At 64.4% G+C, this 16,081-nt stretch overlaps 7 protein-coding genes across 7 annotated transcripts; 4 read left to right on the top strand and 3 right to left on the bottom strand.

Annotated features, from left to right (window-relative positions):
* Positions 1 to 36: 36 nt before the first annotated feature.
* SEN34 (tRNA splicing endonuclease subunit SEN34) lies at positions 37 to 1,397 on the bottom strand (the record flags this gene model as incomplete). The annotated part of the gene is made up of 4 exons (XM_076646544.1): positions 37 to 230; positions 310 to 957; positions 1,024 to 1,161; positions 1,331 to 1,397. 4 exons carry the CDS (start codon positions 1,395 to 1,397, stop codon positions 37 to 39), a joined length of 1,047 nt encoding a protein of 348 aa, XP_076507786.1.
* Positions 1,398 to 1,539: 142 nt separating this feature from the next.
* On the top strand, positions 1,540 to 3,937 carry JCM10292_007454 (uncharacterized protein; the record flags this gene model as incomplete). Its single annotated transcript, XM_076646543.1, has 4 exons — positions 1,540 to 2,556; positions 2,621 to 2,744; positions 2,802 to 3,076; positions 3,179 to 3,937. The coding sequence occupies 4 exons, from the start codon at positions 1,540 to 1,542 to the stop codon at positions 3,935 to 3,937; spliced, it is 2,175 nt and encodes a 724-aa protein (XP_076507785.1).
* A 222-nt stretch (positions 3,938 to 4,159) lies between these two features.
* Positions 4,160 to 5,951, bottom strand: JCM10292_007453 (class I SAM-dependent methyltransferase; the record flags this gene model as incomplete). Its single annotated transcript, XM_076646542.1, has 7 exons — positions 4,160 to 4,656; positions 4,713 to 4,854; positions 4,945 to 5,118; positions 5,175 to 5,309; positions 5,375 to 5,445; positions 5,500 to 5,648; positions 5,716 to 5,951. The coding sequence occupies 7 exons, from the start codon at positions 5,949 to 5,951 to the stop codon at positions 4,160 to 4,162; spliced, it is 1,404 nt and encodes a 467-aa protein (XP_076507784.1).
* A 383-nt stretch (positions 5,952 to 6,334) lies between these two features.
* JCM10292_007452 (C-1-tetrahydrofolate synthase) lies at positions 6,335 to 9,772 on the top strand (the record flags this gene model as incomplete). The annotated part of the gene is made up of 7 exons (XM_076646541.1): positions 6,335 to 6,393; positions 6,525 to 7,545; positions 7,715 to 7,951; positions 8,008 to 8,589; positions 8,664 to 8,839; positions 8,917 to 9,487; positions 9,566 to 9,772. 7 exons carry the CDS (start codon positions 6,335 to 6,337, stop codon positions 9,770 to 9,772), a joined length of 2,853 nt encoding a protein of 950 aa, XP_076507783.1.
* Positions 9,773 to 10,847: 1,075 nt separating this feature from the next.
* ECM2 (Pre-mRNA-splicing factor ECM2) lies at positions 10,848 to 12,140 on the top strand (the record flags this gene model as incomplete). The annotated part of the gene is made up of 6 exons (XM_076646540.1): positions 10,848 to 10,933; positions 10,993 to 11,056; positions 11,115 to 11,316; positions 11,384 to 11,617; positions 11,703 to 11,791; positions 11,850 to 12,140. The coding sequence occupies 6 exons, from the start codon at positions 10,848 to 10,850 to the stop codon at positions 12,138 to 12,140; spliced, it is 966 nt and encodes a 321-aa protein (XP_076507782.1).
* Positions 12,141 to 12,374: 234 nt separating this feature from the next.
* On the bottom strand, positions 12,375 to 13,784 carry JCM10292_007450 (uncharacterized protein; the record flags this gene model as incomplete). The annotated part of the gene is made up of 8 exons (XM_076646539.1): positions 12,375 to 12,451; positions 12,516 to 12,524; positions 12,589 to 12,625; positions 12,688 to 12,810; positions 12,874 to 13,102; positions 13,175 to 13,195; positions 13,257 to 13,331; positions 13,390 to 13,784. The coding sequence occupies 8 exons, from the start codon at positions 13,782 to 13,784 to the stop codon at positions 12,375 to 12,377; spliced, it is 966 nt and encodes a 321-aa protein (XP_076507781.1).
* A 795-nt stretch (positions 13,785 to 14,579) lies between these two features.
* On the top strand, positions 14,580 to 15,972 carry JCM10292_007449 (uncharacterized protein; the record flags this gene model as incomplete). Its single annotated transcript, XM_076646538.1, has 4 exons — positions 14,580 to 14,697; positions 14,755 to 15,065; positions 15,121 to 15,832; positions 15,896 to 15,972. 4 exons carry the CDS (start codon positions 14,580 to 14,582, stop codon positions 15,970 to 15,972), a joined length of 1,218 nt encoding a protein of 405 aa, XP_076507780.1.
* Positions 15,973 to 16,081: the final 109 nt, after the last annotated feature.

The raw sequence follows: 16,081 nt of genomic DNA, 5'->3' as shown, positions 1-16,081 counted from the left end.
GCCAGAATATCAAAAGTCAGGGTGGCATTGCCGCACCTAGCCGAACGCGGCCCACTCAAGCGAGGCATACGACACGACGCCCTTGTCTGCGTCCCACGTGCCGAGCAAGTGCGCCTTCTTGACGCCCGTCGCGAGGCGGCCGTACGCGACCAGGTCGAGCGGCATAATGGTCGTCTTGGGCGACGAGAGCACCGTCAGGGTGAAGTGCGAGTGGTATCGCAGCGGGTCGCCTGTACAGCGGCGAGAAAGACAACACGCAAATTCAGCGAGACGAGCCCGCAGCGTTGCGAACTAGACGCAACCACGCACCAGGGTAGACGAGAAAGTCGCCTCCGAACCGCAGTCCGCCGCCCATATAGTACCCCTTGCTCCACAGGTCCTCAAAGACGCGACACCGCGCTTCCTGCAGCGGCGTCTGCGGATAGCTCCACACGCCCGCCTCGGCCGCCGCTTCGAGCGTTGAGTACGTAACGGAGGGGGAAGAGGGGTCGTACCACGCGAACGAGGTAGAGCGCGGCTCGATGATGATGGTATAGGGTTGCGAGGAGAGGTCGGGGAGCGGCTGGGTGGCAGAGTCGGATTCGGATGCGGGCGGGGCGACGGGCACGGGCGCAGAAGATGACGGTCCCGCGCCGGCTGGAGAACCCGTCGTTGCCGCGCCCTCTTTGAGCGGCGGCACGTCCACCTGGAAGCTCCCACTCTCTCCCTCCCCCTCCCCCTCCGCCGGCTCCCCCCTCGCCTGGCGCTCCTTCCTCCTGCGCTCCTCCTTCTCCCTGCGTTTCAGCGCAATCTTCTCCCCATGCACGCGCTCCATCTCGCGCTTGTGCGCCTGCTCGCTCCGGTACGCGTGCTCGCGCTGCGCGGCGATGGCGCCCTCGCGCGACGAGGCGTACGACGCGGCTTGCGCGGTCGAGGCCGGGCGGTGCGCGGCGCGGTCATCGACGAGGACGGCGATCTCTGTCGAGTCAAGTTGAGGGGGGTCAGCTGGGCCTGTGCAAGCGCGGAGAGGAGGAGGAGACGCACTGTTACGGACGAGGAGGACGGCTTCTTCAGGGAGGAGGACGAGCGGGAGGCCGAGGAATGTGTTTTGCTGCGTCACTTGCGGGAGCGTGCCCTGCAGAGAGCCGCAGATGTGGTGCTGCACGCGCAAGTACTGGATGTCTGCGGGAGCGAGGAGAGCGAGGGTGAGTGAGTGCACCGACGTGACGCAGCAAGCTGTGCGCGAGCGAGTGGTCGACTGGTTCTTTGAAAAAGCCCATCGCTGCTCGGCAAGGCTCCTGATGCCGTGTGCGAGGCTGGCGGAGTCGAGCTGATGAAGAAGCGAGCGTACCTTGGAGGTCCCACAGGTACGCCTTCTGGTTGGCGATGCGCAGCTCGACTGGTTCTCGTGCACTCATTCTGGCTCAGCAGCGCTCTCTCTGACAGAGTAGAGCCGAGTGGGAGGACGGGACGAGGTGCTTCCGCTCGATCTCTTGCTCTTGCCGCATGCGCTCTGCCCTGCTTTCGTCTGCAGGCTAGCTGGGGAGCTGCACTGCTCCAATGGTTGCTACACGCCGCACTGTCAACCAGCCCTTCATCCTCGAGCTCCCCGCCGCCTCGACGCGCTCGTCCGGCAGTCGATCAACACGCCAGCACCCCGCACCGCCAGCACCCCAGCCAGCCAAGCGCACAGCTCGACAGACAGCCACGGGAGCAGCCAAGAAGCCCCGCGCACCGCCGCACCCGCTGCGTCAAGACGTCGACGAGCAGGAGGACGCCGGGGCGGAAGCAGGTGGGGAGGCCAGCAGCGACAACGAGGTTGCGGAGCAGCTTGGCGTCAGCCCGCGCAAGAAGCAGCGTCGCACGAAGAGGGCGGACGCAGCTGCCGCGATGGGCGACGAGACGGACGTCGTTGCCGAAACCGAGACGGAGGCGCAGGAACCGCCGCTGACGGCCCAAGGCGCAGAGCTTCAGTCGCCGAAGCACACGCGCAGGGCAGCGCAGACGTACGGTGCGAGTGCGAAGAGGCGCAAGTCGAAGGGCGCCGTGCAGCAGGAAGAGCACGAGTCCGACCAAGACGCCGAGGAAGACGAGGTCGACGAGCTCGAAGACGCTCTCGACGCCGCTGCTGCCGCCCCTAGTCCCTCACGAGCCAATAAGGGCAAGGGCAAGGGTAAGGAAAAGGAGACGACGCCGCCGCCGACTCCGAAGCGCACGACACGCTCGAGAAAGAAGGTCGTGGCGCAACCTTCTCAACCTGCCGCGGCCTCGTCGTCGGCCAAGTCGCCCGCGAACGGCACAGCGCGCGCCAAGAAGCAGAAGAAGGCGACATCGCCTGTCGAGGAGGACAGCGGCGAAGAGGAGTCGACGGCATCCGCTCACAGCGCCGACGAGCAGGACGAGCAGGGCGAGCTCTCCGACGCCGGCAGCGCCGACGAGCTCGACGACCGCCATCCGCCCAAGATCTTCATGCACCCGAGCTTGAGGTCCGAGACGGGCTGGGCGGCGGACAAGATCTGGATCCACCACGACTGGGTCAAGGCGGGCAAGCGTGAGAAGGTTGTCCAGTTCGTCAAGGTGCGTCTCGCCACTTTGCACCCCGCAACCGAGTGAGGCATTGACGGTCTCTTCTGTTGAACAGGACAACGGCGGCAGGGTCATGAAGGACATCCTTCACGCCGAGATCGCCGTCCTTCCGCAGTGGACCGCCGACTCGTACGCCGACCTCTACGTCGAGGCCATGGACGGCAACGTGCACTCACCCAGTGAGCTTCTCTCTCGGACAGACACTATACGAATGTGGATCTGACGCTCCTCACCAGGTCCGCAGCTCGTCACCTACACCTGGCTGCAGCACGCCGCCTCCCTCACCGGGCGCGGCGGCCGCCCGACCCGCCCACCCCCAGGCGACTACACCGCTCCCCGCCCAAAGCAGCAGTCCAGCTCGCGGCCCTCGGACCTCCGCTCGATGCGGTACCAGAAGATGACAGAGGCCGAGATGGAGCGCAGCGCCGAGCTGTGGCTGAGGGTCGAGGGGGGCTTGAGTAGGCGGGAGGCGTGCGAGCGGCTGCAGCACGAGTTCTATACCAGGGCACAGGTGCGTGAGGCTTTCGCTCACTGGCGCAGAGCGTCGATGCAGCGCTTGCGCTGGTGAAGACTGTGATGGATAGCACGCACTCACGTTCGCTACCCTGCACAGAGCTATCGCACGACCACCTCGGCTTTTGAAGCCGCGTGGGCACTGCAGGAGGACGAGATCAAGCAGCGCGCGAAGCGGCTGCGCCGAGCGTACGAGGCGCGATTGCCCACGCCAGAGCCGGAAGAAGGGCAGCTCGATGACGGCTCGCAAGACGAGGCCGACAGTCTCGACGGCGCGAGCGCAGAAGCCAGCAACGACGACGAGCTGCACGAGCTGCACCTTCCACAACGCAAGCAGCCAGAGCGTCGGCCTTCGCCCTCTCCCGCCCCGGACGCCGACCCCGACCCGTCCTTCGCGGCGTCGCTCACGCGCCTCTCGACGCGCTTCCGCCGCCCGCTCGCCTACGTGCGCTCGCTCGTCCTCGCGTGCACGCTCGACGTCGCGCGCGCCGAGCGCGTCCTCGCGCAGCTCGCAGAGTACGACCTGCTCGTTACGGGCCTGTCGGCGGCGGACGAGCGCGCGGACAAGCGCGCCGCCGAGCTGTGGGAGCGGATCCGGACGAGGTTCGAGGTGTGGAGTTTGGAGGACGACGCGGTCGTGCGCGAGATTGGGGACGAGGCGGACGAGGAGGGCGTGCTCGAGGCGGTGGAGAGGCTGGGGAGGAGGTGGAGCGCGCAGCAGGTCGCGGAGAGGTGGGAGGTGCTGAGAGCGCTTGGGGACGCAGGCGAGACCGAGTGGGAGCTGGCGAGGGACGAGCTGAGGCGGATGAGGGACGAGGCGGAGCTCGAACTGTCGCAGGAGGGCAATGAGAGCGCCTAGCGTTCAGTCTTGAAGTAGCGCTTCCATAGGGTCTTGCATTGTTGTCGTTGTACTCCTCGGTGATCGCAAGCTACGAGACGACGCTTGACGACGTCCAAAGCACCGTTGACTGAAAGAGTATGCGGATAAAGACGACCAGAGTACAACAAGACGCGGGCCACGAAATCGCGCCATCTGCAGCGCAAACCCCCCTCACGGCACTACGCCCCTCACGGGCGCCGTTCAGGCCGACACGACCTCCTGCACCTCGCGCCCGCCCGCCTCGAGGGGCTTCCTCCACCTGCCCTGGAGCCACACCCTGAACATCTTGAGCTGGCGCTTGCGGTTGAGGAGCAAGCGGCGGTCGATCCCGAGCTGGAGGAGGTCGAGGCGGAAGGGCGTGAGCGACTCGCCGCGCTGCGCGGCGAGCGAGAGGGGCGAGGGCGTCGAGGGGCGCGAGGGGCCGAGGGCGGGCGCGGTGGACGAAGCGAGTGCGGGTGGTGCGGGAGGTGTAGAGTCGGTGGTCGAGGTCGATTCGGTGACGAGGTGCCCGTCGTCGCCCTCTACCTCTGTCGTTGTTGTTGTTGTTGTTGTTGTTGCTGTTGTTGTTGTTGTCGTCGTCGACGCTGTTGTTGTTGTCGAGGCAGCTTCGGCGGACTCGCTTGGTGTAGAGGCGGATTCGGGCGCAGCAGAGCTTGTAGTCGAGCGGTTGATTCCGCCAAACAGGTACACGAGCTCGTCTGCGTGCGCTCGAATCAGCTCGGAACTTGGGAGGAGAACGAGCTTCGTTACGCACCTCGCTCAAAGAAGTAGACGCGCGTGTTGTCGCCGCGCACGTAGAGCCCGTCCTGCATGTAGCGGTTCGCCTTGAAGCGCAACATGGCGAGGTCGTTCCGGCCATAGTCGCGGAAGAGGAGGATCCCGCCCGGCTTGAGCATCTATGGCGATCAGAGGCATTGCTGATGAGCGAGATGCGCGATGCCGGAACGAGCGAAATGCCCAGGTGAGAAGGTCGGACCTGGACGCACCCTGTACGCGTTCTCGACCGCCTGCGGCCACTCGTCCGGGTGCAAAGCGCTCAGGACAAAGATCATGGTGAGAACGTCGACCGAATTGGGCTCGACGGTCGCGGGCGGACCCGCCTTGGACGAGAGGTCCCAGACGTCGCAGGTGCAGCGCGCGGGGTCAAACGACTCGTGGCCCTGCGTGCTAACGTGTGAGCGCAACGGTCAAGCAGCCAGAGGGAGTAGAGACGCACCCGCACGACGGCGACGGCCTCCTTCGAGTAGTCGTAGCCGTGCAAGTCGAGCAGTGGGTTCTCGTTCTCTGCCAGGAGCGGGAAGAGCGTGCTCCCGTTGCCGCAGCCGATCTCGACAACACGCTTCGGACCGGCCTGTGCACGTAGAAGGGGGGTCAGTGCCTTCTGCGGAGACGTTGCAAGCGAGTGGAAGGACGCACGTCTGCCTGGAGGCACGCTGCGAGCTCGGGGAACTCGTTTCCGAGCCACGAGCGATCTTTGAAGAAGTTGTCTGCACTCAAAGAGAGTCAGCGCACGTCGCAGTGCTCGGAGGAAGCGCGCGGACCCTTGTTGCGGGCGTAGAAGCGGTCCCATTGCGCTGCTGGGTCGGCGTTGAACTCGTCCTGGAGGTGCTGCGGGACGGGCGAGCCCCTCTGACGCTCGATGGCGGCTTGCGCAAACTGCTCCTCGGCTTCTCCCCAGGGCACCTGGTCCCTGTGTGCGAGTGCGGGTGAGCGAGAGGGTATCTTGAATGTGGAGGAGACCCGAGGAGGGGCCGCACCAGGCGTTGTGGGACCAGGGGTCGCGCTCTGCGGTGAGGGTGCGTCCGCCGTTGCGGGAGGGTGCGCCTGCGATGAGCTCGTGAGCGACGAGCTGGTCTGCGAGGAGCTGGGGCTGGGTGCGGCGGATCCTCGAGGGGGCGGTGTCGGCGGGGTGCGGCGAGCTCGCCGGTTCGAGCTGGGCCGTGCTAGCGGCAGCAGTAGCGTGTGAGAGCGAGTCTGCAGCTTCGTTGCTCATCCTTGCGCGTGTGGTGGGCGAGAACGAGCTGCGTCGAGCTTGTTCGCTTTCGCTTGGGCTCGCGAGCTTCTTCTGCTGCCGTCTGTTTCCTGCGAGGCTTGGTCCTAGCCAGACTCGCTCGTGTGTGCACTAGCAGGTCAGCCCTCGAACCCCTCAGCCTAGCCCGCACCCTGCCCAGAGTTGACTCTCCCTCTCCCCCTCTGCCTCTAGCCCGCGTGCATATGCTCCGCGCTGCCCTCCATCCCTCGCGCCGCTCTCTCCGATCCGCGCACCGTGCCCTCCCCCGCGCTCTCCACGCGCCCGTGACCCTCGCTGCCGTACCGCGCCCCTCGCCCGGCCCCTCGCGCTCCCTCCCCCACCCGTCGCCTCGCTTCCTCGCTACCATGGCCGACTCCCAGCCCCAGTCGGGCGCACAGCTCATCAACGGAAACGAGATTGCAGCGTGCGTCTCATGCTCTCTCGCTACTGCGCCCTCTCGAGCTGCCCTCGCTAACACCCCGCCCGGCATCCACCGCGTGCTTCTCCCCACCCGGCAATTTCACCCCCTCGCGCCGTGCGATCGACACTCTGCAGTACGCTCCGCCAGGGCATCTCGGCTCGCATCGCAGAGACGCGCGCCCGCTTCCCGCGCTTCGAGCCGCACCTCGCCATCATCCAGCAGGGCGCCCGCTCCGACTCGAGCACCTATGTCAAGATGAAGCTCAAGGCCGCCGCAGAGGCCGGCATCAAGTGCACCGTCGTCCAGCTCGGCGGGCCCGAGGACGGCGTCGGCGAGAACGAGGTCATGGCCGAGGTCGAGCGCCTCAACGCCGACTCGGACGTGCACGGCATCATTGTCCAGCTCCCGCTCGCCGACGACATTGGCCGCGACGGCGAGCGCCGCATCACCGAGGCCGTCTCGCCCGAAAAGGACGTCGACGGCTTCCACGCCTACAACATTGGCCTCTTGTCGTCGCGCGCGAGCGAGCCCCTCTTTGCGCCGTGCACCCCCGCCGGCGTCATGCTCCTCCTCGAGTCGACCGGCGTCGACCTCCGCGGCAAGCACGCCGTCGTCCTCGGCCGCAGCGACATTGTCGGCTCGCCCGTCTGCGCCTTCCTCCGCCGCAAGGACGCCACCGTCACCCAGTGCCACTCGCGCACCGAGAACCTCGAGCACCTCGTGCGCCAGGCCGACGTCGTCGTCGCCGCCATCGGCCAGCCGCGCTTCGTCCCCGGCGCGTGGATCAAGCCCGGCGCCGTCGTTATCGATGTCGGGACCAACTACATCCCCGACGCGACGCGCAAGTCGGGCGCGCGCCTCGTCGGCGACGTCGACTTTGACTCGGCCAAGGACGTCGCGTCCTTCCTCACGCCCGTGCCCGGCGGCGTCGGCCCGATGACGGTCGCCATGCTCATGGAGAACACGGTCCTCTCGGCGCAGCGCCTTCTCGAAAAGAGCCAGCAGCGCCTCGTCAAGCCCCTCAAGCTCGTCTGCAAGGAAAAGGTCCCGAGCGACATTGAGATTGCCAAGAGCCAGGTTCCCAAGCCCATCGACGTCCTCGCCAACGAGATCGGCATCCCCGCCAAGGACCTCGAGCTCTACGGCCGCAACAAGGTGCGTGCTTGCTCTCTTCTTGTGTCTGCGGAACTTGTTTGCGGGACCGCGTCCACTGACGCTGCTTCTCATCGTGTGCTGTCCTTCTGCTGCCTCCTTCGTCCCACCTCGCTTGCTCGCCTGATCCCGCGACACTCCCCTTCCGCACTGTCCTACGCGCCATACTCAGGCCAAGGTCAAGCTCGAGGTGCTCGACTCGCTCCGACACCGCAAGGACGGCAAGTACATCGTCGTCGCCGGCATCACGCCCACCCCGCTTGGCGAGGGCAAGTCGACGACCACGATTGGTCTCGCGCAGGCGCTCGGCGCGCACCTCGGCAAGGCGGCGTACGCGTGCGTGCGCCAGCCGAGTCAGGGCCCAACGTTCGGTATCAAGGGTGGTGCGGCTGGCGGCGGATACTCGCAGGTGCGCTGCCCGAGCCCGTTTGGTCGAGCGACTTGCTCATTCGCCGTTCTTTGCAGGTCATCCCGATGGACGAGTTCAACTTGCACCTGACGGGCGACATCCACGCCACTACTGCGGCCAACAACCTGCTCGCGGCGGCCATCTCGGCGCGCTACTTCCACGAGTCGACGCAGACGGACAAGGCGCTCTTCAACCGCCTGTGCCCGCCCAAGAAGGGCGTCCGCACCTTTGCGCCCATCATGTTCAAGCGCCTCGAGAAGCTCGGGATCACCAAGACGAACCCGGACGAGCTGACCGAGGACGAGGTGTCGCGCTTTGTGCGCCTCGACATCGACCCGACCAAGATCTCGTGGCACCGCGTCGTCGACACGAACGACCGCTACCTGCGCTCGATCGTGACGGGCCTCGGCCCCGCCGAGCAGGGCAAGACGCTCGAGACGGGCTTTGACATTGCCGTCGCGTCCGAGTGCATGGCCGTCCTTGCGCTCGCGACCTCGCTCGGCGACATGCGCGACCGCCTCGGCCGCATGGTCATTGGCGAGAGCCGCGCGGGCGTCCCCATCACGTGCGACGACATTGGCTGCACGGGCTCGCTCGCCATTCTCATGAAGGATGCCATCAAGCCCAACCTCATGCAGGTGCGTCACTTGGCGCCGAATCAGCTCGTAGAGTCCGCGAGCTGTGTGCTGACGGTTCTGCGACGGGACCCCAGACGCTCGAGGGCACGCCCGTGTTCGTCCACGCCGGTCCGTTCGCCAACATTGCGCACGGCAACTCGTCCATCCTCGCCGACAAGATCGCGCTCAAGCTCGCCGGTGTCGAGGAGGGCGAGACGGAGGACAAGAACGGCTACGTGATCACCGAGGCGGGCTTTGGCGCCGACATTGGGTGCGTTGACCTGGTCCTTCTCACTTCTCGCAAGGGATGACGCGGACTGACACGCTTCCCCTGCGCTGCGCAAACAGCATGGAGAAGTTTGTCAACATCAAGTGCCGTGCATCTGGCCTCAAGCCGAACGCCGTCGTCCTCGTCGCGACGATCCGTGCGCTCAAGATGCACGGCGGCGGGCCCGAGGTCACGCCGGGCAAGCCCCTGCCCGAGGTCTACCTCAACGAGAACCTCGAGATCCTCAAGGCGGGCTGCTCGAACCTCGCGCGCCATATCGAGAACGCCAAGAAGGTCGGGATCAAGGTCATTGTCGCCGTGAACCGCTTCACCAACGACACGCCCGCCGAGGTCGCGCTCGTCCAGGAGCAGGCGCTCGCTGCCGGTGCCGACGCGGCCGTGCCGTGCAACCACTGGGCCGAGGGCGGCAAGGGCGCGATCGAGCTCGGCGAGGCCGTCATCCAGGCGTGCAGCGAGCCGAACCCGTTCAAGTTCCTGTACGACATTGACCTGTCGATCAAGGACAAGATTGCGACGATCGCGCGCGAATTCTACGGCGCAAAGGACGTCTCGTACTCGGACGTCGCCGAGGACCAGCTCAAGCGCTTCGAGGAGCAAGGGTTTGGCAACATGCCCATCTGCATGGCCAAGGTGCGTCTCGCTCTCGTCAGCCTCTTGTTGGAGGCCCAGTATGTGAGTCTAAGGCTGATGTGCTTGTACCCTCACCAGACGCACCTCTCGTTCTCGCACGAGCCCGCGCAGAAGGGCGCGCCCTCGGGCTTCACGCTCCCCATCCGCGAGGCCAAGGTCGCCGCCGGTGCAGGCTTCATCTACCCCATCGTCGGGACCATGTCGACGATGCCCGGCCTCGCCACGCGCCCCATCTTCTTCGACCACATCCTCGAGGACAACGGCGAGATTGTCGGTCTCTCGTAGACTCGCTTCGCGCTCTCCTCGCATCCGGTTCCGTCCAACCTTTCTTTTCTGCTCCGCTCATCACTTTCAACAGTCGTTCCCGCCGTACCCTTTCTGTTCCAGGTCCCTCCTCGCATCGTTCCGCCCCTGCGTCTCGTCCCCGGGTTGTCTATTCCTCGTGTACCCCCCACCACATTCCGCTACATCGTGTCGTCCACCCCCATAGCAGCCGTAGAGCCGTATCCCTCGTCGCGCACGCACTCCTTCCGAGCTCAACCTCCTGAAACAGAAGAGGCTTGTTCCCGTTCTCGTCTGCATTGTTTCGCTTTACGTTGCCGGCGCGCGCTGTGCGCTCGGACGAGATGCGTGGTATGCACGGAACGAGGCGGACGACAGATACAGGCGGCGGGAGAGACGAGAAACAGAGGCGATCTAGGGCACACAGGACTGAAAAGAAGGCGTAAGGTCCGGGCCGGAGGAGGAGCGGACCTGTTTGGCGGGTTACCCGCTCAATTCCCAGCGCTATGTCACCATGCTTCACTGTCTGTGGCAGTCTGATCTCGAAGAGGTGCCAGAGAGCATCAAGCGGAGCAAGTCATCCAGCGTCCGCAGCGGTAGGATGCTGCAGAGGGCAGGCACACTAGCTGCAGCATGCGCTCGAAGCATTTCACCATCTGCGTGGTAGCTTCAGGACCATCAGAGCGGTCTGAGAAGAGCGGGCAGGGCATGGCTTCCAGGAGGAAGCGATGAGCAGAATCGCGCTGAAGGCGAGCAGGATAAGCGAGCGCCGGCGCAGTGGGAAGCTAGATACTTGCGGATGACCCTCCAGGCTCTAGACCCTCGGTAGAAGCGACCGTGGCAGCCGTGGACGAGGTCAACCTGGGCAGACGCGAGAGGGGCGACCCTTGTTCCGCCACCACCGCGTGCTGCTGCAGCGCTCGAGCTCCTGCGAGGCTTCTGTAAGAGCATCCACGCCCGCAGCCGAGGCTCGAGTACCGCTCGCTCCCCTCGTCGCCCCTCGTCTCTCCGCTCGTCCTCATCACCTCATCTCGACTCGACGCTTTCGAACCGCCACGAGCACGCCCGCTAGCCCACCATGCCGCCTAAAGCCGACCTCAACAAGGCCGGTCACGAGTCGTCCGACTTCCCCTCGCTCTGCAATGTCTGCCTGGGCCCGAATCCGTGAGTCGCTCCTCTTCGCCGTTCATAGGGGACAATGCTGACGCGTGGTAAGCCGCCAGGTACATCCGCATGTCGAAACAGCCGCTCGGAGCCGAGTGCAAGGTCTGCACCCGCCCCTTCACGGTACGCCGCCTCCTCTCGCTCCCCGCGGCCGCCTCGCTGACTCCGCTCTCTTTCACAGGTGTTCCGATGGCTGCCCGGGCAGGGTATGCGCTACAAAAAGACCGAAATCTGCACCGTCTGCGCCAAGAGCAAGAACGTGTGCCAGACGTGCCTCCTCGACCTGCAGTTTGGCCTCCCGACCCAGGTCCGCGACACGGTGCTGGGCGTGCAGGCCAAGGCGCCGACAAGCGACATCAACCGCGAGTACTACGCGCAGAATCGTACGTCGTTCAGGAAGACCCCTCTCACCGGAACTTGAGTTGACATTCCCTTCGCTGTGCAACACAGTCGAGAAGGCACAAGAGGAAGGCGCGTCGGGCGCGTTCCAGTTCGGCAAAGCGGACAGCGCGGGCAAGGAGCTGCTGAAGCGCCTCGCGCGTAACGACCCGAATTACAAGCGCAACCGGCCGCATATCTGCTCGTTCTATGCGAAGGGCGCGTGCAACCGAGGCGACGCATGCCCGTTCCGCCACGAGCTGCCTGTCGAGAACGAGCTCAGCCATCAGAACATCAAGGACCGTTGTGAGTGGCCTGCCCTCGCTCTTGCGCTGCATCCGCATCCTTCATTCTCTCAGCGTTGACGGGGCTGACGTATTCGTTCGCGCAGACCACGGCAACAATGATCCGGTGGCGCGCAAAATTCTCGGCAAGCACGCTGGAGATGCAGGTCTGGCAGCACCCGCAGACGAGTCGATCGTGAGTCTTGCCATTTCATCCCCTTCGGCACCTTTTCGCTCACGCCCTCGTCCCGCAGACCTCCCTCTTCTTCACCTCGCTCCCCGCCACCGCCACGGAAGACTCGATCCGCAACTACTTTGTCGACGGCGGCCTGCCCGCGTCTCACGTCCGCTCGGTCGTCCTCGTCGCCGCGAGCAAGAGCGCGTTCGTCAACTTTTCGAGCCGGCAGGCGGCCGAGCTTGCGGCCGAGCGGTGCGCCGTCGGGGTCACGATCGAGGGACAGAAGGTCAAGGTGCAGTGGGGCCGCAGTCGGCCGAAGAAGGGCGCGGCGGGAGGAGCGGGCAAGGCGGCTGTCGAGGCGAAGTGAGGCGTGTGGGGTCTCGCTGTACTGCTGTTGTGACCTGTACTACCTTTCCCGGAGGGATCTGCAGCGCCTTAGGGCTGAAAGCGGTTGAGAGCGCCACTGCGCTTTGTGGAAACGTGTTGGCACTTAGCAGAGCCTTGTATGCGAATGCGTTGAATGAATGAAGCGCTACATATGAGGAAGAGAGGGAGGCTATCTACAGTCGGTATACTATATGTCCGGTTTTCGGTGTCGGGCTCAAACCGTTTCAGAGTAGGTGCGTCCCAACGCAGTAAGCGAGCCGTCGTCGTTCACGAAGCGGCCAGGGAAGGTGCCTGTGAGCAAGATCGTCAGCATGCCGGAACAGACAGAGACGCCGTTGCGCTACGGTGGGCGCACCGAAGGCGGCTGAAGTACAGACAGAAAGTGTCAGCTCAGCCGCGAAAGCTGACGGGTTAAGAGTGACACGCACCGTAGCGCTCAATGAATGGCTGCGCCTCCATCCACGGCTGTGAGACTTAATTCATGAGCATTGTCTGAGCGAGCGTTGTCACAGCCATGGTGGACGCACGATCACGTCCTCGAGGAACTCCTGCTTCTGCGTCACGTTTGAACTGCTTGTGAACCGTTGCACGCCAAACTCGGTGATCCAGATCGGCTTCTGTAGGAGCTCGTATGCATCCGTGAACCAAGTCTGTCGCAGGTCGGATGTCAGCACCTCATTTCGTCGCGAGGGGGCAAGATAGCGACGACGCACCTTGAACGCGCTTGTGTTGAAGCTGTCACTGTACCAGTGCAGCGCCACTGCATGCGTCTCCTGCTCGCACTGGGTGCAGTTGCCGAAGAAGTACTGCAGCCATCGCAAGTTGGCTGCCTCCGGCGAGTTGCTCACGGCGGCGCTGACCAGGTTCGTCTTGCCGTAGAAAGGCGACATGTTGGTCAGCCACGAGTCGATGCCCTCGGTCACGTTCATGGCGGACTGTGACCTGTAAAGCAGGTATGCCACCAGGTCAGCGAGATTTTCGGGAAGCGTGAACGAAGAGCGATCGAAAGCGCACCAGATGTCCGGCTCGTTCAGGCTGGGCGAGAGACCTTCGTCAGGGCTGCTACGCCAGGCTCGAGAGGTAGAAATGCACGCACTGCAGGAGCGCGCTCGCGCCTTCATCGAGGCCAAGCTGTGCGTCCGTGGCCCAGCCAGTAGCATTGCGACCCCAGCTGTAGAATGTCTTCATCAGTTTGAAGCTTGTGCCGGACGTCGTCACTGAGTACTCACAGCATGGGCTCGTAGGTAACGCCTTCAGAGAGCTCCCCTCCGCGGCGGCTCTTCCAGTTGTAGGCCCAACTAATCGCGAGTTCGCGAGTGAGGTACTCGTCATTGTAGCCGACACCCTTTTTCGACGAGACAATGGCCGTTGACGAAGCAGGTGCAGAGCTCGACGACGAGGAGGCGGACGAGCTGGTCGAGGAAGCGACCGTAGAGGAAGAGGTTGTCCTGGAAGACGGCGTCGTCGTCGACGAGGTGTCAACGGCGTACCAGTGTGTCGGCGGCGACACAGTGTCTCCTTGCGGCGTGGTGGAGACAGCGTACCAGGTCGTTGCTCCTTGAGGAGCTGGTGCCGCCGTGACGGCATGCAAGCTGAGAGCGGCGAGAGCGAGTCGAACAAGCATAGCCGCGAGGGAGCACGAGCTTCGAGTAAACTCCTGAGCAGCAAGGAAAGCAGGTAAAAGAAGAAGCGTCTGCCGCAGCCAGACGGCCTGCGTCCCGTTCACCAACGCTCCTGGCTCGGATGACGGCACTGCTGCGACGTTCACCAACGCTCCTGGCTCGGATGACGGCACTGCTGCGACCTCGACGCATGCAGCCAGCTGACCGAGCTCACAGTGAGGCTGTCAGTTCCGTCAGATGGCGCAACACCCGGGCTGCGGATCGAAGAGGAGCAGCACACAGAGTGCGAGCTATCTACAATTGCGGAAGGTGAGCGGGACACGTGAGGCGGGCGCAAAGATGGGAGCGACGGTCGTCGCAACGGCTTGCACATTGCCGTGAGGCAAGCACGACGATGCTTTTCATGTGCAGGGGCGCAATAAAGGGGCGCGAAGCCAAGTCGTGCGATGTCAGTACGTCCGGCTTCGGACCTGAAGGCGTCTCGAGCATATCGAGGCGCAGGAGAGCACTCAGTAGCGCCAGGCTGTCTGCTGCGATCCACGACCTCCGTGGGTCGCCCTCCACGAAGCTCCGCGTCGTCCGAGTTGCGGTTCGAGGCAGAGGCGCGATGAGCAAGAACGAGGCCACCGGTACTCGCTGCTCTGCTTGCGGGCGCACGGCCTGCAGCTACTGCTCTTAATCTTGACCCAGGCTGCTCAGCTCGGCGAGAGGTCGGGATGAGGCGCCTCGAGACGTGTGCACCGCCCCCTTGTCCTCGTCTGGGTCACTCTGCCTCGAACCGCTCACTCGTGCCCCAGATGGCTGCTGCTCTAGCGGATGACCGCATCGTAGAAGCCTTCCACGTCTTCACCCGCGATGCTCTCGCCCAGGCACGAGCCGAGGGCCTGCTCTCCGATGATGACCTCGAGACCGGAGGCAAGCTCGCTTGTTGCCAGCGGCTGACAACTCGAGGCTGACCGGATGGCTCCACAGACGTCGACGTGCAGATCGCGGGCCCCGCCCTCACGCTCTTCTTCGCTGCCCTCGGTGCTCGCGGTCGCCCACCGGCGATATCGTCGCCAGACGGTTCCTTCGCCCTCTCGTCCGACAACTGTCCCGAGACCTTCCGAAGCGCTTTCGAGCTCTGGCAACGCTCCGTCGAGCCGATCCAATCGCTCGAGTCTTCCGCTCGGCATGACCTTGCCCTCCTCCTTTGCGACAAAGAGGCGAGGTCAAGCCCGATACACTTGCGTATTGTGCGGCTAGCTGCCGATCTCAAGGGCATTGCTCTCGAGATCCTCCAGGTGGGTCAGGCAGAATGTGCAGGGTGGTACGGCGCTGACCGCCTGTCCTACGCAGCGACGGACGTTCCAGCTCCGCTTTCAGCACGACCTCCAGGCCGCACTGGAATCCGGCGTCCGCCCACGAGCGAGTGAGGAGCGACCGCGCTCGATGTACGAGCCGCCGCCGATGTACTCGGAGGGCCAGCCGACAGAGGAGACGAAACGGGCACATCAGCACGCTTCTGCGGACGACTCGCCCGCAGGCAACGCCGCTGCAGCAGCTGATGTCGAGGCAGTCGAGAATCTTGCTGTCATCCGCGAGACGCTCTACTCGGCGCTTGCCGATGTCATGGTGGAAACGCCATCTATCCTGGCCATGCTCGCTCGCGGACGCGAGTGGACGAGCAAAGCTTTTTTCGCATCCACCTGTCTCGCCATTCTCTCTGTCGCCCTCACGCGCGTCGACGCCGACGGCGTACGCACAGTGCACCTTGGCCGTGGCTCGCCAACCGTCATCGGCCTGCACCAGACCCCGGCCTACTTGCAACCTTTCCTCGGCCGTCTCGTCGAAGTATCGCAGGCTGTCCGCGCGCTTGCAAAAGCGGATGATGCGCGCGCTCTGCAAGAGGCGTCCGAGGGCATTGAGGAGCTCACTGCACCGAAACTGGACCGCCTGAAGGAGCGCCTCACGTTGGGCGTCGGAGCAGAGGAGACGCTCGACAGCTCGAGCCAGAGCACTGACGCCGAGGTGTCTGGTCTGGCAAACGCTATCAACACTCTCGCACTTGGTACGTCGCGCTCTGTCTCGACAACGATGCTCAGCTGGCAGGTGCCGACCTGTCTCTCCGCAGGCATGACGTCCCTTCCCGCCTTCCGCGAGCGGCAGGCGCAGGCCTTCCAGGTGCTCATGTCGGTCACCGCGCTTTGAGCGTGCAGCGGATCGTCGGCCAAGCCCCTCTCAATACCCCTTTTGTCACGATACCTTTTCCAATCGCAACCCTCGCAGAACTTCCTTCCGTTCGCACTTGTGAAGTAGA

This window comes from Rhodotorula paludigena, assembly GCF_050403205.1.
Source record: "Rhodotorula paludigena JCM10292 DNA, Rt_paludigena_JCM10292v1_ctg5, whole genome shotgun sequence".
Classification (NCBI taxonomy): domain Eukaryota; kingdom Fungi; phylum Basidiomycota; class Microbotryomycetes; order Sporidiobolales; family Sporidiobolaceae; genus Rhodotorula; species Rhodotorula paludigena.
The sequence above is the reverse complement of the archived record's forward strand: the minus strand, read 5'-3'. Positions and strand labels throughout refer to the sequence as shown.